At 45.8% G+C, this 20,824-nt stretch overlaps 1 protein-coding gene across 1 annotated transcript; it reads left to right on the plus strand.

Annotated features, from left to right (window-relative positions):
* Nucleotides 1-1,579: 1,579 nt before the first annotated feature.
* On the plus strand, nt 1,580-13,850 carry LOC135387282 (uncharacterized). The gene is made up of 2 exons (XM_064616555.1): nt 1,580-1,761; nt 11,593-13,850. The coding sequence occupies exons 1-2, from the start codon at nt 1,657-1,659 to the stop codon at nt 13,753-13,755; spliced, it is 2,268 nt and encodes a 755-aa protein (XP_064472625.1). The 5' UTR covers nt 1,580-1,656; the 3' UTR covers nt 13,756-13,850.
* Nucleotides 13,851-20,824: the final 6,974 nt, after the last annotated feature.

The following is a 20,824-nucleotide window of genomic DNA, read 5'->3' on the forward strand; positions in this document are numbered from 1 at the left end:
ACCCCTTTGCTTGTCACTATTGGAACAGGCTTGCCTAGCCGAGGCGCCTGTGGCGCCATCTCGTTGCTCACGCAAGAAATGCGTACGGCGCAAGCGCAGCAGGTACTAGCGTTCCCGCGTTGTTGTCATTATTATCTCTTGGTTTAAAAAAATATACCACTATGTGCAACTTACATTTAAAGCCAGCAGAAACAGCGGGCACGCTGGTACCGTCAACGCGCGTCTCCATCGCGGCTGTCAGATGGTCAGGCGTATAACTAGACTGCATCGATGCGCACTAGGCGGTAGCGGACTTGGCGAGATTTGGAACGAGACTTGACATGGCGGCACTTCCGGTTAGACCGCTACGCAGTCGACTAACCGGGGTATTGGAACGCAGCCAATAGCACAACGATCACCTCCGCGGGGATACCTACTTCTGTTTTTCAAATAACATAGCAAACGCTCACTATGTACACCTTTTTAGCGACCATAACAACCATGTCTGCGTTCCAATACCCCAGTTAGTCGACTGCCTAGCGGTCTAACCGGAAGTGCCGCCATGTTAAGTCTCGTTCCAAATCTCGCCAAGTCCGCTATTCAGTCGGCTAACGCCTAGTGCGCATCGATGCAGTCTAGTTATACGCCTGACCATCTGACAGCCGGGATGGCTGACAGCGGGAAACGCTAGCACCTGCTGCGCTTGCGCCGTACGCATTTATTGCGTGAGCAACGAGATGGCGCCACAGGCGAGCGGCTAGGCAAGCCTGTTCCAATAGTGACAAGCAAAGGGATTTACTCAGCTGCCTAGTCAGGCGGCTTCGCGGGCGCGAGGTATTGGAACGCAGCCTTAGCGCATTAGAGCCCTGCTGCGCTTGCGCCGTACGCATTTCGTGCGTGAGCAATGAGATGGCGCCACAGGCGCCTCGGCTAGGCAAGCCTGTTCCAATAGTGACAAACAAAGGGGTCTACTCAGCTGCCTAGTCAGGCGGCTTCGCGGGCGCGAGGTATTAGAACGCAGCCCATATCTCGCGGAGCTTATCATTAACAGATACAGAGGTAGATCTGACCACCGATTACCGATACCCTGATCCGCAACCACCTCCAGGAGAGCCATCTCAACTTTTCTTCCGTAACAACCTCATAATATTAATAATAATAATAATAATAATAATAATAATAATAATAATAATAATAAAAAAACAGGAGCCTTCCCTCCTTCACAGTCCTGTCGTCTGGTACTTTCTCCCTCCCCTCAACCGTCGCGTGACAATGCGAATAATGCGCATGCGTTGTGGTCAACCCTTTGGATGGCGCTTCATAGCCGGAGAGATCATGTGATCGATTTAAACCCGACGTCACTAAACCAATGGTTTAAGTCGACTGGTGAATACGGGTAATGGTGTCCCAAAAAGGCGCACGCCTCGAATTTTTAACAAATCAGGGAATAATTCGAACAAGCGTGCTATGTGGCGTCGTTCTCAGAGTTTAGACACCAACGCAGCAGACCACCGTTTCACAGAAAGAATGAGATGTTTGAATCGAAGGCGCGCAATGCAAAGTTTCCAGTAACCACCACCATCAGTGAAGAGCGCGTGGCAGCGAAAACGAAGACTGAACGTGAACTGCGACTATAGCGACGTCATATCTGATTTGTTGTCTCGCAGAAGATCCGCCATGTCGACGGAAAACGAATCTCCTGTCCATGCTGACTCCCCGGACAAGATAAAGCCTTCGCCTGTGAGCCAGGTGCCGCCGCCGGCCCGAGATTCCAGGCCAAGGGTACGCACCATTCATCTCGCATTCAAATCACGGTCAACCGCGAAAACTGACATATGGATTCCAGCATGCAGTTCGTGAGGATTACCCTGGTATTCTATATCGCTTACGCAGCACATCTACTGTGGTGATAAGTATTAGTGAGTATTAGTATTCGACTTTGCCACATAGCACCGCCATTAAGAAAGATATCGTTCTTATTCTTGACGTTTTGCAAATGGACGGATCCGCCTATTTCGGACACTTTGTATTTTGCATAATGCGTCCAAATTATGCAGGTACACCCAATTTTTAACAGATCAAAAGAGAGAACGGTGACATTCCCAATGACAGTCGGCAAGATCGTGTTACGTGCTGAAGGTATATGTTAATAATGTAGCAGCGATGCTAACGATAGACAGCATAACTGCGTAATGCAAGAAGAACTGCACGACTTCCAAAGCTGACCGTGTGCGTTCCGAATCATACCGTTATTTTCCTGATTTGGGATGGGAGGAGATATGGGATTCGTGATATGGGAAACATGCAGCTAAAGTGGCAAAACAATCAATAAACATGCAGCAAATGCTGCGAAAATTGAACAGAACTTGTGTGTTGTACAGAACTTGAGTGTACTCTCTGCATTTATAACATCAACAATGACCGAATCACCGCGAGCAACTACTTGTAGTTCTGGTGACAGTAAACCACAATATACTGGTCCAAGTTTTCGGGGCTGAAACTTTGACGTTTCTCTGTAAGTATAACCTTGTTTGCTGAAACGCTCATTTCAATATCGCACGTCGTTATGGGAGCGTACACGAAATGTGGGAGCAAATACGGCGAGATATGCTCCCTCAATACAGCCTCAACCTTCAGGAGCTGTGGGTTCCTTGGAAGGACAGCCTTGACCTTACCTGTTAATTTTACTCCAAGCATGCCTCTAATGGCTGCTAAAGTGTGCTGAACGGACGACAGTACTCTCAGAGATTCATGTAGAGGGAGCCCTGCCGTTTGTAGTGTCTCTATAACAGGGTAGTTCCATTTTAAATCGACCAATGTCCGCCGATGACATTTTTTGATTTCAATGAAAAAAATATATGTTGGAAACGACCTCGAGTCAAGACGAAAGGAAGTTCCCGGAGCTTCCTACGATCAACCAATCGACAGATGGAGATAGGTTAGGTGGCGCCGTCTTCGCGACGTGATTTTTTCTCGCGTCACAGCCCTGACAGCTAGCACACATAAAGGCTGGGCACTCTACTATACCTGTACGAAGTGAAGATGATGTCACTTTAAAGGGACGCTGAAGAAAAAATGCCAAAGTCAGCAGATATGACAAAAAGTGTACATTTTTTAGCGCTCATAGCTCGTCGACGGCAGGTCAGATATCCGTAAATGAAGTATGCTTTTAATGCGCAATCTTTCCTCTATCGTTCAATATATAGAAAGCCATTCTAACCTGTGTCGTTGCCGAAAGAAATGTCAGTAAAGTTAGGTGAGAGCAGAAAATTGCCGATGTTTGGTATGGCATACCTTAGCCACTGCAATACTAATTCCAATAATTTTGCGGTACTAAAAGGCCAACGTATGCCCTAAATGCAGCTGCAAAAATATGTTGCACTATTTTAGTAGGGTGAACGCAGCGAATTTCGCTGCAAACATCGGCAATTTTCTGCTCTCACCTTACTCTACTTACATCTCTTTCGGCAACGAAATGGGATAGAATGCTTTTCTATATATTCAACGATAGAGGAAAGATTGCAAATTAAAAGCATACTTCGTTTACGGATATCTGCCCTACCATCGAGGAGCTATGAGCGCTAAAAATGTACAATTTTTGTCATATCTGCTGATTTTGGCATTTTTTCTTCGGTGTCACTTTAAAGGGACACCGTTATGCATATGCCGTTGCGAGACGAACGGATAACGTCTGTCTGTTACTTTGCGTTACGTAGTGGAGTCTGTCCAGAAAGTCATCTCCTCATCCGGTAGAGCCAGTGCTTGATGTAGAAATTTCCCGATTCGAACACCAGCCAGAGCTCCCAGTAGCTCTAGTCTGGGTAGCGTGATGACTTTCAGTGGCGCCACGCGTGATTTGGCGAACAGTAGAACCACTTTCGTCTCCATGGTGTCACTTGTGCTTCGAAGGAAGGCACACGCTCCATAGGCACTTGGACTGGCGTCTGTGAAGATGTGGAGATGACGCCGCCGCAACGGCGAAACCTGGGCACAGAGAAAAATTCGCTGCGTTCACCCTACTAAAATAGTGCAACATATTTTTGCAGCTGCATTTAGGGCATACGTTGGCCTTTTAGTACCGCAAAATTATTGGAATTAGTATTGCAGTGGCTAAGGTATGCCATACCAAACATCGGCAATTTTCTGCTCTCACCTAACTTTACTGACATTTCTTTCGGCAACGACACAGGTTAGAATGGCTTTCTATATATTGAACGATAGAGGAAAGATTGCGCATTAAAAGCATACTTCATTTACGGATATCTGACCTGCCGTCGACGAGCTATGAGCGCTAAAAAATGTACACTTTTTGTCATATCTGCTGACTTTGGCATTTTTTCTTCAGCGTCCCTTTAAAGTGACATCATCTTCACTTCGTACAGGTATAGTAGAGTGCCCAGCCTTTATGTGTGCTAGCTGTCAGGGCTGTGACGCGAATGGAATGGCATCAGTAAGGCTGCAAAGTCGCGAGAAAAAATCACGTCGCGAAGACGGCGCCTCCTTACCCCCTTTCCACCTGTGGACTGGTTGATCGTAGGAAGCTCCGGGAACCTGCTTTTGTCTTCACTGAAGGTCGTTTCCGACATATATTTTTTTCACTGAAAAAAAAAAAGTCATCGGCGGGCCTTGGTCGATTTAAAATGGAATTACCCAGCAGCAACGCTGTGGCAGTGGCAGTTCACTGCTGCCGTTCCTCTTGCAATTTCATCCTGAGAGAAAAGTTGGCGCGTTTTCTCAACGGCAGCGGACTCGAACAGCGGGAACGTGTCTACAACGTACTTCACGTCGTCGAAACGTTCAGCATAGAATTTCGCAGCACTTAACCTCGTTCCACGGCGCGTGATGATGTGCTCAGGCGGGAGAGGTAAATTGGAAAGCTGCTGCTTGTAAAACTGCTGTCGGCGTGCCGGGGCTTTCAAAATATCTTCTTTACAGACGATATGAAGATGTTTACAACTCGGAAAGATATGCGGACACCCTCTGCAACTCTGTTGAGTGCGTGAGTGCGTGCCATACAGGTCACGTATATTACCTTTTCATAGAACACCGCTAGAGACTGTCTTGTCTTTAGCATATAGGCTGCACCGGCTGTCAAAAACAGACTGAAGTTATCCGAGTTTCGACATGGCCACAGCATCCTGACGACATGTGTCGACGACAAGTTTCGCAACTGTTGAATGGTTTACCGTCTCCAGCATTTTGCAAGCAACCAGATGAGGGGAGGAGTATTCGTGGGAGGAGAGCTTTCCTGTCACGATATTGGCCACATAACGTGCGCACGTGTCAGTCGTTTCGTCCACACCAACCCAGTAAGGATCGTCACTTATTTCGTCATGTGTTGCTGTGTTGCTCACGCTGTGTAGCTGTGTGCTGGCTGTGTTGCTCACGCTGTTAAGGACCGACACGTACAACGGTTGGAGGTAGCATTTTCTCAGGGTCGATTCGTCTGGGATACGCCTTTGCAGTTACCTTTCTAGGATTTCGCGTAGGGCCTTGTTCTCAAGTTTCTTCCAAGGTATATTAGCGGAAACGAAGGTCTCACACAAATCCTCCGTAAATCCGCCAAAACTCCCTGCAGACGTAGAAGGTTGAGTAAGAAGCTGCTGCCTGAATCCAGATCGGCTTTCCTTTGCTGCGACGTACATCTGCGACCCCATGTGTTGCTGCTGCTGAAACTTCTTCGTGAGCGGGACCTGTGTGAAGACAGGGGAGAGATCAAACCAGATAGAAAGCCAAGTAGTTCGTAATCTGAATTCTATTTTTGAAACCTCTTTGTCGCAGAAGTGCGGAAGACGACCCTGCCGTCTGTTGTGTAAGCATTGTCCATGCCTATCCACTTGCGAAGCATACTAGCGACTGCGCTCTTTTCTTTCGTCATTTCTCTGTTACAGATGTCAGTATCCTGTCACATACAAGTTCCGTGTGCGCTCAGTACGGCGTCTACTAGGAAGGCTGCATACGGTCCAATGCGAAATGCTTTTCACTTCAGCCTTCACTTCAGCGGCAGTGCTTCTGCTGAGAACATCGAACTAATCGCAAACTGTGTTACAGATTGTGGATCAACGTCTGATACTGTCTTGCTATCGGCTCCAGTGATGTGCCACAACTTGCTTGACGACATGATTTGAGCCTGCGCAGTTGGACCATCACGTCGCCCGCTACGTCATTAAGAACCTTAAAAGTCGTCACAGCCCTGCTTTCGTCTTCACTTCAGCGGCAGTGCTTCTGCTGAGAACATCGAACTAATCGCAAACTGTGTTACAGGTCAGAAAAGCGCAGTCTTGTATCATTTATATGCAATAGTGTACATCACTGCCGCTGAAGAGTATAGTGTGATACTCTTGTTGATATTGTTCAATTTGAGCACCTTTCTGTGTTCATATTGTTCTCGTGTCCTGTGTCTCGTTTATTGTCATTCACACATAATGTCGGGAAAGGAAATTAAGGATCTGGTCAAGGTCATGGAGGATTTCAAACGCGAGATGCGTGCTGACAACCGATCACTAAAGGACAGCATCCAGTATTGTCAGGATACCCTCACTGAGTGCATGACTGACATCAAAGAGCTTAAAGAGTTACGCAGTGAAGTAAATGACCTCAGACGCGAAAACTCTGAACTTCAGAAATCAGTGGAGAAGTTGCAACACGATCTCAATGCCCTTGATCAGTATCAGAGATTGAACAACCTAGAAGTTAAGGGTGTGCCTAAGGAAGTTTCAAATCCCACCGATATTATTAAAAAAATAGGTGAAGCGGTGGGAATGGAGATAAAGGTTGACGATATCGAGGTGTGCCACAGAGTTCCAACAAAACAACATGAACATGGAAACATCATTGTTCTCATGATGTCTCGTGGAAAGAGGGATGAATTTTTTCAAAAAACGAGGAAGTCGAGACTAACATGCGCCTCCCTGGGGTTCCCCGGTGGTGACACTAAGATTTTTATCAATGAGCACTTGTCCCCAGTGAACAAGCAGATATTGGGGGCCGCTGTTGCAAAGAAAAAAGAAATGAACAGGAAATACCTTTGGACTACCAAAGGTAAAGTATTTGCAAGGAAATCGGACGATTCCCCAGTTGTTCATATCAAAACCAGGCATGACGTTGCTCTTATGTTATAGGGTGTGCGTGGTGCTTTTGCTTCACTTTTTTCGGTATTAGTTCTTGTGTGTCTTATGCGTCTTTGCAAGACCTGGAGGAGAAATGTTTGCATTCTGGTTTTTCGTTTTTCCATCTAAATATCCGTAGCTTAAATAAACACTATGATGATTTGTCCACAATGATGTCTTTACTCAAACACCGTATATCCATTTTCGGTCTATCGGAAACTTGGTTAAAAAAGAAACGGAACAATATTACTCATTTACTGGTTATAACCATGAGTACTCAAGTCGCACGTTCGGGAATCACGGTGGAGTTGCTTTACTTATTGACGCTTCCATGCCTTACCAATTAAGGGACGACCTTAGACTAGACTGTGCATTTTGCGAATCCCTGTTCATTGAGGTTCCGTTCAAATTCTTCAAACGAGACTCTCTGCTACACAAAGACAAAAATGTTGTAATAGGTGTGTTATATAGACCTCCACAAAGCAACATTAGCGACTTCGTTGAACAACTGGACAGCATTCTTAACAGCATTGTACGCCAACCATGCAACATCATAATAATGGGAGACATGAACATTAACATGTTCGACAACAATCTGTCCAACACTTACCAAAATATGTTGCTGCAAAATGGAATTGACCAATGGATTCAGTTGCCTACCCGCCTGCATGGGGAGCACAAAGGTACCCTAATGGACCACACGCTATCTAATTTTCATTTGGATGCTTTCATCTTCCGGTGTGTTGCCTTGTGACATGACGGACCACGATATTATATATGCGATTGAGAAGAACTCCACTTACTCAACCAATTGTTCAAAAATTACTACACGTCTTTACAATTTTGAACTAGCAAGGTCATTTTTATCGGAAGTAAATTGGCAGTTTGTGGATGCGGATTTACCAGCCACGTGTAAATTTAGTAGATTTCACGAGGTGCTCGTTGAGTGTATGGAGGTCTCGTCAACCATCAAACAATGTTCTAAAAGACAGATCAAAAGAAAGCCATGGCTTACGACCGGGTTACTACAATCAATAAAACGCAGGTCCAATTTATACCAAAAATGTCGGCAAAACCCAACCAGTACAATATTAAAGGAAAAGTATGTGAAATATCGCAATTTAACGACGAAACTACTGCGCGTTCCTAAGACTAATTACTTCCACCAAAAATTTCACGAGGCGTTTGGTGACTCCCGTAAGTCGTGGAACCTCGTGAACTTCGCTTTGGGAAAGGTAAAGCCAGCGCACAATATTGTAAGTATTATAGACAACTCTGGAAACGAGACCGGCAACCATGAAGCTATATGTAATGTCTTAAATGGTTATTTCCTCAACGTTGCTACCACGGTCACATTCGACAGAGAGGTGGAAACTTCTCAAACGACATCACCGCACATGTTTCTTCTCTCCCTGTTGCACGGAAGAAGTATTATCCGTTATTCGAAACTTCAAGAATACATCGGCCATAGGACATGATAAGATAAATATTGAAGTGCTTAAGAACGTTGCTCCACTGATAGCAGGGCCACTGTCTTCCATTGTAAACTCGCTGTTCAGTGAAGGCGCATTCCCAGATGAGATGAAGATTTCGAAGATATGTCCTATCTTAAAAAAAGGCAGTCGGTTGGTTCCAGGGAATTACAGACCGATTGCTATTCTCCCGTCAATCAGTAAGGTGCTTGAACGTTTGATGCTCACCCGTTTACAAGATTTTTTTCAAAAACACTCCTTGCTATCGGACAGCCAGTTTGGCTTCAGGAAAAACAAGTCCACTGAAACAGCAGCCCTTTCGGTTTGTGAACTGATTAAAGGAAACATTGAATCTCAGCTACTAACTATGGGCGTGTTTATTGACCTTCGGAAGGCGTTTGATACAATTAACCATTCCTTAATGTGCGCAAAATTAGAGCGATATGGAATACGTAGCGTAGCGCTTAAATTAGTACATAGTTATTTAAGTAACCGACGGCAGTTCGTACAACTTGAGGACGCCGCTTCATCGCTAGGTAACGTTTCAGCAGGTGTCCCGCAAGGGTCAATTCTCGGTCCTTTTTTGTTTTTGGTTTATATCAATGACCTGAGTTCCTACTTAAACGTACCAACAATTTTATATGCTGACGATACCTCCATATTCCTTCAAAGCTCCAACATCACGGATCTGTACGTTAAAGCAAATGACGAAGTTTCTAAGATCTATACATGGTTGAAGTCCAACGATCTAACTGTCAGCTCGTCAAAGTCATCCTATGTTGTGTTTAAATCACCTCAAATGTCAACGGGAGGGTTCAGTGCCAATTTAGTATACTATTAGTAAACGCTCATCTGTCAACTTCTTAGGCATAATTCTTGACGAACATTTATCGTGGCATCAACATACATCGCATGTTTGCAAAAAGGTCTATTCGGGTATCTATGTAATAACTAAATTGAAATTTCTTTTCCCTTTGTCGCTTCTCAGAACGGTTTATATGTCCTTCATTCAAAGCCATATTACGTATGGTATAGAATGCTGTGCCCTCACTTACGACTCAACAACGAACCCCCATCTATCTTGCGCAAAAGAAAGCGCTGCGCGCTATATTATCACTGCCAAGGCAGGAAAGTGTTACTTTTGCCTTTCAATTGTTGAATGTCCCTCAGGTAAAAGTGTTGCTAATGCGTAGGTTGTGTTCTATTGTCTACAAATTAAGAAATGATATGTGTTTTATACCATTTGTTAATCTAAAGGAAATGAAGTGTTATTCCACTAAGGAGCCATGGGATGTACTCATTAAGTCTCCCCAAAATTAGGACTAACTATGGTTATTATTCATTTCAGTATACAGCAGCAAAAATATGGAATACGTTACCACTTCATATACAAGGGAGTAGATCAATATATAGTTTTAAAAGGCACATTAAAAGTCATTTTGCGCCCATAGCTCCTTGTGATGCTAACTACATGTGAACAACCATGACCAGTACTTATGTTACATTGTTTATTCACTGTCGTTCGTTCTGTATGCTGAGGTCGTTGCATTGCTGCCGTTCTTTTCTCGTTCCGGTCTTGTTTTCTTGTATTTTTGACAATGACCTGCAGGAAGTTTTGTCGGTTACCTGCTGTTCTGTTATTATGCCGTATGTTCGTAATTCTTATTCATATTTAGTCGGATCAATTACACGCGAATAGCGTTTGATCCCTTTATTTTAAAGCCCTACGTCAATTATTTTTCCTTTACTTCTCAGTGTTTTCGGCACTGTGCCCAAATTTGTTATGGAAATAAAAAGTGCTCTCTCTCTCTCTCTTTTGCCGAGCCAGCTCCAATGCTGGTTTCGCACACGTCTGTAGTCTGTAGCGAACGCAGCCTTCCGTGCGTCTTCACGTGCCCGGCGTGTCAGAGCCCTATAATTGGCTCTGCGGCGTCCGAGAATATCGCGCCACCTCGACGCAAGCCGTTGAACATTACATTTATGCAAAAACATGCAGTATTCTTCAAGCATGCACTAACGTTCGAAACATGCATTTTCATGCATTTTAAAACCATGACTAATGCATTCATATGGCCTCAAAGCATCCAAATATATTCCATTCGAAGCTCTGCATGCCCCGCAAAGAAACGTGCAAAACATGTAAATCCGCGGTCTGCTCATGATTATCCCCTTCGGTTGTCAGTTATCACCCTGAGTCTTCACCGCTCGGTTGTAATGCACGCGAATTTTTGCACACATATCACGAAACTTGACGCCATCATGTTTCTCATGGGTGACTATGCTTACTACGTCGGTAGACGATTACCCATAACGGGTCGTAACGTGGCATGTTGCTTAACAACGCTAGGTACAGAGGAGCAGGAGGACAGCACTGCTGTCCCAAGAACGATGTAAGAGTGAACAATGCACCCGTTGCACAATATGCGGATAAACGAGTGTCTGTGGGAATGATGCTCAAGTGGTGATGTGTAGAGGTGTACGCTGGTGTGGGTATATATCCGCGTGACATGTTCGCTTGCGGATAAGAACATATGCGGGAGCAAGAGAGAACTGATGTTCTGAGGCTGGAACAACATAGAAAGGACAAATACATACCAATACATACACTTCTTTCATCGATCAGAATATATGCGGGCACACTTTGAAATGCGCGCGGATCAAACCGCGCCTCTCTGCGGTATCTGCTAATATACACATCTTTTCCGCGAGTAAGCATTAGTGTCTTTGCCGACGTCCTTTTGGGGGGACCCATACGCACGCGGTAAATCCAAAATGGTGTCGAATCGAATGGATGACAACACGTTCCTGAGAAAGGTTATGTTGAAAAATAGGAGAACGCTTGTACCGCATTTTCATCACGAAGATTTCTCCCATAAAGCGTAATAGCCGGGGGTGTGCGGTATACAGCTATTTCAACTAGCGCGGTTACGAATGCGATTTGCGGATCTCACATGCGGTATACGGACACACTCAATCATATCCGCGTTAGCCTCTAGCGATGCGTGTATGTACATACGGCTTGTCTTTTCCAGGCACGTGGACCTTTCCCAGGATCATTCGCAGATACGGCGCTCACGCTGGTCATAGTGCTGGCATTTGTAACCTTGACTTCTGGAATCATAATAACCCAACTACTTACGAGAAAAACTGTGCGTCGCGAAAACGAGGTCGACGGTGTGGGAAGCGATGGAGATGTGGGTAGCGATGGAAGCAGTTACGACAGTTTGACAATGTTATATGGTGACGAAGAAAGCGGCTTTCACGGAGATCACGGCGGTAGAGGCTCAACAACCAGCTCCTCGACACCTCCCGCCAGCCTCGCAAGCGTATCTGAAGTGACCGGCACAGCAGCGTCTTCAAGGGGGGAAGGAAGCACTGAACCAGCAGAAGGTATTTGCCAAACACAAGGATGCAAGGCGTTCGGATCGTTTTTGCGCGGCTTCATTAATAATAGCATTCATCCTTGTGAGGACTTCCACGCTTTTGTCTCCGGGAAGGCCAGCAAAGATTTCAGTTACAAGCAATATGGCGCCGGGGAAGCCACAATGGTTCTAGACAAAGCCTTGCTGTACCGTGAAGTAGATGAACCACTAAGTGCTATCGACAAAGCAACCATATTATTCCAGGGATGCATGCGGGAAAAGACGTCTGAAGACATCAGAACAGCTTATGAGTTCGTTAACAAGTTCCATCTGCACTTCGATGAGAAGCTTATTGTAGCTCACAATGATGATCCAATGTCCATTATGATCAGCATGGGCTCTAAGCTGGGGAACGGTATTCTGTTCAGCATGGACACATTCTATGGATCTGCATGGGACTCTAATAATGTCATCAAAGCACCCTTAGAAATCCGGCCTAACGATGACTTTGTGCAGTGGCTGATGAGCGCACGAGATGACAGGAAGCTAATGCTGACATTGATCCAATCTTACGCTCCTGATTTGGAAGATCCATATGGCGTTCATGGTGGTGTGGTTAACGCAACATACACAATGTTCAAAATATGGAATTCGACAGACGTTTTGAAATCTGCTGAATGGAGGGGGAAGTTGAGAGACCTCAGCACAAAATCGCGTCACGTTAAATCGGACGATATTTTACGTCATATCAACCAGAAGTACGTGACTCACCCTTTTACAGAAGATGACGTCGTCGTCGTAGAACACGAAAATCTCTTACGTTTTATTGACAACCTGATTTCAAGTTTGGACAAAACATATCTAATTTTTCAATTAACTTTTGAATTCCTCAGACAAATTGATCCTTATGTGAGGGAGCCGAATGCAGACAAATTTGCCCAGAAATCTTCATCGTACTGTTACCCTCTTCTTGAACCTTACATAGGAGTGGCAACACATATACACCTGCTCGAAACGCATTCACCAAACCGTGACGACCAGCGTGTTGCCAAAATATACGACGACTTTAAAAAATCCGTCCAATCGTACAGCGACGCTCGAGTGACCTCTGCTCTCACGAAGGACATGACCATCGAAATTGGTTTCCCCTCAGACATTCGAGACAATGTAAACCTCGAAAAATTGTATTCGGTCTTCCCGAATCTGACGGGAATATACTTGGAAGACGTCCTGGCCTGGAGGGCTGCCTATTATGGATTCCGAAAGCAGCCGAGAAGTGAACTCTTCATTCCACTTAACGCATTGGAGCCAAAGACCTACTACGATCCTACTCTTAATAAAATCGTACTTTCTGACACGATGTTTCTCCCGGCATTTGTCGCCGAAGACGTCAACAATGCAGCTGCTTATGGAGCAATTGGAGGAGCCATAGCACTCCAAATGGCTCAAGCGATTCTCTCTCATGGCTCATGGACAGACAGTTCCTCAATCCAGTGGCGGAATAACAAGATCTCCTGCCTTAAGAGCACATTCAAGTGGAATGGCACAGATAATCACATTGCTTCTTTCCTGCTGACTAATTCCCTCCGAAGAAGCTTCGTTAATAGCTCCAGCAAGGCTCGCATACCCCAGTTGGAGGAATATACTGCAGAACAGGTCTTGTTTATGGCTACCTGTCTCATGTACCTCGGTAATGGTACTCCAGCTGAAGGGAATTGGACGAATGCGGAGCTGTGCAATAATCCATTGAAGAATTCACCCGACTTCGCACTTGCCTTTCAATGCACCAAGGGTTCTAAAATGAACTCTGGTAGTCACTGTGTCCTCTGGTGATGGGTTACATATCCACATCTGTCTCGGGGTACATGAAATGCAGAGAATAAGTGATTATTGGCTTCATGAGATACAATACAGTATGTGCAACACTTCGCAATTTGTTTTTATTCGCTGGCAGCAGGGATAAAAGCTCACAAGACCCGAGATAATATCGTTCAATACGAAGGGATTTAGATATCTGCAGCAGTTTTCGTAATGTTTTATCATATGGCCCATGAGCCACAGTCTGCGTAGATAGCAAGTGACAGCATAGTACACACCAGTGATACCTCCTTCACACGATAATAAATTTGTTGCAAATGTCAGATATCAGATACATTCAAATGTCATTTTGCACTCCGAAACGGGAGTAGATACCCATATAAAGCCCATATCACTCCAAGAAAGAAAAGTTTTTGTATCAGTGCGAGTAGAACTGCGTTACAACCAGATTTATACATTTTCGGGTAGACCTCAATTCAGATGTTTGTACTCGTGCAGGTACAAGGTGCAACAGCTAGCGGAATAATACAGTCGAACCTCGTTAATATGACCACGGTAGTTTCCGTAGATTTTGCCCTTAAAGCGAATTGTCATACTAATGAACTCCACGTGTTACGTAAACCTTCGAAAAGTAGAAAATTACGTAAGCTGGTAACAAAATACAGATAATGAGTCGTTTTAAAACATTGTGTAACACTTTTTGTTTGAGTCTGATAAAGGCATTTGCTTCATACAGTTGTCAGTCTGACGCATGTTGGCTACTTCATTCCTTCAGTCAGCTGTGTTCCTTTGTGCTTCTTCTCGGGCACAGCCAATGAATGCCGTATGACTGGTCACTATGGCCATGTGACCGAAGACACTCCTCTTTTAGGCAAGTCAGACAGGGGAATTATGAGTCAACCCGAGAGCGTGCGCGCGTTTTGACTGTTCACACTGCAAATCTCTCCGTTGCGGTTACGGTGCGGATCCAGTGCAGAGGCGGCTGTCATACGACACGCTGTTCAGATTCAGACACATACGTTCTTGAGAAGGCAAACGCGTGTGTTTGACCAATCAGGCCCCCACTCCGCCACGTCTCCATTCCACAGACAGCCATGAACGGGCAACTTGATGTGATCGGCGAAATTTTGAGATGTATTGAAGCGTATCTGCGGCATACGGAGCGCGTTATTCAAATGGCAGCTGCAGCGCTCCTGGTGAAAGAAGGAAGAAACGGCGGCGCCAGTGGGTTCGCAAAATACTACAGATACATACTGGCGCGGAGATACATACATCCACGGGGAGTTCAACCACCACGTTCAAGAAGCGCGCCTACATGACGAGAAGACGCATTTCGGATATTTCCGAATGTTGAAGTAACTGTAAGCACCCAGCTTTAAATCTGGTGCGGATGTGACAGGCCTATCGGACGTGCTGTCATGCATCTGGGGCGCGTATTGGGTTGGAACCACTTTGGAATTCCCTTTCACTTAGGCACATTGATTTTGCTGATTTGACAAGCTCCTTTGCACTTATTGAGCCCCGAATCCAACCAACACCACCTAGATGAGAGGAAGGCCTCTGCAGTTCCTCCTCTCAAAACAGTGACGTCACCACTGTGAGATCTGCGAAACACACACAGCTCTGTGCCCCACAACTCATGCTCTGCACGAAATTGCAATATACTGCATCGAGGAACTTGGGTTACAGTACGTTCTTCTGGGTAAGTTTCAAACGGACTGCCTCGAGGATCGATTTGGCAAATACCGGCAGTTGTCTGGTGCTCAGTACCACGTGTCGATTAGACAGATTTATGAGTCTGAGACAAATCTGAGATTGCAGAAGGTGCTTGACCTCCCAGACATTCATGTGGTTGCATGCAGTGTATCAAAGATTCTTCTGGAAGTGTGGATTCGCTGCTTAAACAATTCACCTTCACGGTTACGAATAGTGACTTTGAAAACAAAGCATCGAGGCTTCCTGCTGTGACTTATGTTGCTGGGTGCTGTGCTCTCGCGGCGTTGAAGAAGTTAATGTGCTCATCCTGTCAATGTACAATCTCGTAATGCAGGACACTAGACCTAGACCGTGGCGACAACGCAGTAATCGCAAGCATGACGAGGGGTGGACTGAAATTTCCTCGAGCTGCCGTAGTAAACGCTGTCATTATCAGTGACGTTATCACTTGTGTCTACTTTCCTTGATGGCGTCGACGACTTGGATGCCTGCGATTCTGGCCACTCACCACAACAAGTCATGCACTATACCAGGGTGTTTCACCTAAGGTGATAAAAAATTCTAACTGGCTACGTACTCTCCGGAGGATTGTCGGATTTTACCTTCTGGAAACTTTTGCCACCATTGAGGAAGGCTTTGGACAATTTTTGAATGTGGGAAATGTATTTTTTTTCAACTGAACTTCGAAAATTGCCAAGCGAACCTCACTTTTTTTTAAAACAGAAATATAAAGTCCTCCACGGATAACCACACACCCAACCGAAACTATGCGCAGCATCGCAACAGAAATAGTATAAAAACTTACTAAAAACTCGGCTTTAGCCCCGCCTGCTTGATTGTCGCAAAGCTCACGGTATTTGCGGGGAGAGGAGGAAATGTTCCCGCCTCTTGTTTTACCTTTCTTTGCGCCGCGTTGACCTTGATGCCGGTGACAACCGTCTTATCACAAAGAAGCCAACCCAAGCAGCACAATGTACTGAAAGTCGACTGCAATGGGGGTGGACGGGTAGGTGGAAGGCCTTGAACAGACCCGTGAAACTAAAGAACACTGATAAGACACATACCGTCCACCCCCATTGCACTCGACTTCCAGTACATTGTGCTGCTTGGGAAAACGGATGAAGGCGAGGACACTTTCTCGTCTAGACGCATATTTCGCGCGCCCTTCTCTGCGAGAATCAAGCAGGCGGGGCTAAAGCGTAAATTTTCCTAATTTTTTAGACTATTTCTGTTGCGATACTGTTCATAGTTTTTGTTGGGTCTGCGGTTCTCCGTAGAGGACATCATGTTTCTGTAAAAAAAAGTGAGGTTCGCTTGGCAATTTTTAAAGTTCAATTGGAAAAAATAAATTTACCGCAATTAAAAATTGTCCACAGCGTTCCTCGATGATTGCAAAAGTTTCGAGAAGGTAAATGCCGCAAGTCAGATAATCCTCCGGCGAGTACGTCGCCAGTTATAATTTTTTATCACCTTAGGTGAAACACCCTGTATATTGAGTGCAGCGGCAAACACACTTCTGAACAACTTGTGCAAGGTTGCAAATGACGATCTGCATAATTCAAAATCAAAGCGAAAACTTGAAACCGTGAAAGCCTGAGATGTAGTTGAATGGCAGTGCGTTGTGTTCTTGCCCTGCTTCTGCCATATAACAGGACCCGCATTACTTGTGAACGGAACGCTAGTTATGTTACAGTTATATTAGCTATCTCGTACTACAGCTTAAAGTAAACGACAAAAACCGTTATTATTCATTCCACAAAATCCGTGGCATAAACTTTGAATGCTATTTAAAACCGCCTATCCTCTCTGGATGTGCTTGACTTGTGGTATCCGTAAGCATACTAGACACAATGAGAACTTTGCCTGCCTGTCACAAGTAACAGCGGTTGCCCTTATCATATGTTACACTGACAAATTCACAATGACAATGACAATATGAGTGTTTTCCGCTTAAGCGTCGTAGGTGAATTACCACGGCATGAGTAGCCAGAACTCTATAACGGCTCCAGCCAAAATAACGTTCCCCGACGTGAAAACCAACCGTAGGCTCAAAGCGCGCGACAAAGTATTAGCGTTGGGTTGGAGGTGTCAGAGCGATCTCACCAGCGTGACGTGACGCCTGCACCACTTTCCGCAGGATGATCGTGCCGCGTGAAAGGCTGTCACCTTGAGGTAAGCGCTTATTAAAGGTCAGCCCCGGAGGAAACTCACTGCCACAGATTACAATAAAAAATAGCAGGCACAAAGGTTGATGCCTACTGAATGTACTTGCAAAATAGTTTGGCCGAATACCCTGTATTTACTGCGAAATCTGTTTTTTGGTTTGCCGTCCGATCGTCCACTTGAACAGCTGACGTCACGCTCAGCTTTCGCTTTGGCTCTTCTTGGCTTGTTTACTGGCTCGCAGTTTCGCAATCGCCAGCAATCATCACTGGTCAGGCTGAAAGCGAAATCGAGAGTCCCCTGTACGTACGGGCACCATTCTCTGAGTCCTAATTTGACCATCTTTTTACTCCGGCTAGTCAGTACACACAACCTCGTCTAAGTTGTCACTTTGTGAGAGATGCAGCGTGAGTGAATTGTGAGAATGCCGTGCTTCTCGCAGTACGAGCAGGTACGCTACTAACAAAGATGTTTCGTGCCAAGTTCCCAGATGATTTTGTGTATGATTGAGTGGTACGAAACCAGTGGTTGAGTGCTCTGAAGTTATCAAGGCAACTGTCGTGTGTGCTCGAAGCATTTTGCATCACAGTGTTATGAGGCCGTTCACCTGACGGCCGACTTGGACTGGAAAAGTCGCTGAAAAGGGATGCGGCACCTGCCTCGTTCGACGGCAACAAAGTGGATAGCACCACCGAAGTTGCAGGTAAGTATCCGCACGAACTTGCTCTATGGCTTGCACACAATGTGAACATGTGAACGACAAATATGGGGCTGCTAAGCACTATAGTCCGCGGTTGTATGTAAAACTACGCAGTTTCTTAGAGAAGCTGGTTGAGAAATTACAAGTAGTATAGAAAGGAGTCCTATAGCCAAGAGTTTTCTCTAATCCAATTCTAATCCAATTCCAATCCAATTCTAAGCCATAGTCCAGTTCAAATCCAACACAATCCAGTTCTAAGCCAACACAAGCCAAATTCAAAGCCATCTGATTGGCCGCCATTAGCTCCGCCCACTTCACGTTGATTGGCCCATGCTAAGCCTACTGATCTTTGATAGGCTGACCGTAGCTCCGCTCCTTCATGCTAATTAGTTGGCTTGGCTCCGCCCAGTTCACGCTGAATGGCCCATGCTAAGCCTACTGATCATTGATTGGTTGACTGTAGCTCCGCCCCTTTATGCTAATTACTCGTCTCTGCCCACTTCACGCTGATTGGTGCATGCGTATCGCTGAGCACAGCTCCGCCCCTTTATGCTAATTAACTGGCTCCGCTGATTGGTCCATTCGAAGCCTACTGATCACTCTCCACATTTTCCAGACTTTCTGAGCCCTCTGATTGGTCGTCCCCAATTTAAGCCTACCGATTGGCCCCATTCTAAGCCCACTGATTGGCTGACTTAGTCCGCTGAACATAGCCTTCGTTAGCGCCCGCCAGGTGGCGCGCTCGGCAGCGACCCTGCTGCGGCTTTATCTGAGACGTCCAAACTTACCTCATGCCACCAGATGGCGCGACTCAGGTGCATCAACTCCACGCTGTTCCACTTTGAGGCGTCACACGAGCGAGACTTTGTCGAACTTTGTCGAGATGTGCTGCCACATATTGCGCTCCCGCATCACCGCAAACAAGTTGCGGGAAATCATACGCGAAATCTTGGATGAGTACCTGTCGGCTTACAGGGAGCAATCACTGCGCGAGCTTCAGGAACTATGTCAGGAAGAAATAAGAGTCCTGGAGACGATCATCAATCGCGCTAGAAGCTATGGATGAAAATAAAGATGCATCACACCTCGCTACACAGTCTGCTCGAGTTATTCCACGATGCGCATGCAGTTCCAGCACCCCGCTCGAATTCTCATCTCCGGCGCGTCCATGTGTGGGAAGACGGTGCTCACGCAGAATATAATGAGACACCCCGAGTTATTTAGCGTTCCACCGCAGAAGATACTCTACGTACGAAAGTATGCAGCCGGCTGGGAAAAGGATTTCGACGGTGTGGAGTTTATGGACAGGATACCCGCAGATTGGGATGAGCGATATCCCACTCTCATAGTTATTGACGATCAAATCACGGAAAAGGGGGTTCTATCGGAGGTAGAGTCGTTGTTTGTACGTGGTAGCCATCATAAGAATGCGTCCGTGATCCTGATCACACAAGCCTTGTTCTATCACAATGCCGCTTTTCGAACGATATCGCTGAACGCCAGTTATATCGTATTGTTCCGGAACGCTCGGTCCGTACAACAGATCGAAACCTTCGGACGTCAGGTGTTCGGGAAACAGGGGCTCTCCTATTTTCTCGACACATATAACCAGGCGACGGAGAATGCGCACGGTTATTTAGTTGTGGATCTGCACGCGCAAACACCTCCCTCTTGTAGCCTGCGAACGGGTATTTTACCGCACGACCGGCAGTTCCTGTTTACGCCTGCAAAATGATGGCCGATCTTAGAAGACATCTCACGCTCCTCAAAGTATTGGCCGCCAGCAAACCGACGCACCACGCGGAGTTACTTAAAGAGCTCAGCTGCGACGACATTCGAATCCTTTCGGAAATCTGTCTGAATATTCGACGCGGAAATATCCCACTTTCGACGGAACTTCACAAAAACCTGAAGAAACACAAAAAAATCCTCCGCTTCCTCGCTTACAAGTCACTTCATAAGTGCCCCCGGCAGTTGAAGAAATATATTAGGGGACAACGAGGTGGTCTCATTCCCGTACTTCCACTGCTCCTCTCAGTGCTATCAAGTCTCGTGGCGGGAGTCGCCGGGCGAGCGATATCGAAAGCCATCGATCATGGCTCATAGAATAGAAATAGGTGAAGTTCTGAAATCTAACGATTCGGACGATGTAAAAGTGGGCAAAATACTGGAAGCCCTCTATTACTTGCTGAAGCGCGCTCACTATCATCCTCCTCCTCCTCCTCCTCTGGAACCTGTCCATTCGGAGCCCGAACCGGAACCCAATCAATTCGATTTTGATCTTCTGCCCTCCGGCGTTGATAAAGCACGTGCGAAATCTGTGCTAAAAGAATTAAAGAAAGTTTTCACCTGGCAGGCGGATAATGTGCTAGTATATAGAGGGAAGCGAATCAATCGCTCAAACATTGTGGCTCTCGTGAGCTACTTAGCACGTCGTAGCGCGCTCATCAAGAAACCCCGCTGGTACAAAAAACTATCGAAAATTATAAGCGCTCTGAAAATACA

The sequence above is a fragment of the Ornithodoros turicata genome, chromosome 3 (genome assembly GCF_037126465.1).
Source record: "Ornithodoros turicata isolate Travis chromosome 3, ASM3712646v1, whole genome shotgun sequence".
NCBI lineage: Eukaryota > Metazoa > Arthropoda > Arachnida > Ixodida > Argasidae > Ornithodoros > Ornithodoros turicata.

What these genes read in the sequence shown, in the direction of transcription:
- LOC135387282 (XM_064616555.1), top strand. Translation starts at nt 1,657, where the DNA reads ATGTCGACGGAAAACGAATCTCCTGTCCATGCTGACTCCCCGGACAAG. An exon ending in CCCGAGATTCCAGGCCAAGG is followed by an intron (nt 1,762 to 11,592) that starts GTACGCACCATT and finishes TGTCTTTTCCAG; the next exon opens with GCACGTGGACCTTTCCCAGG.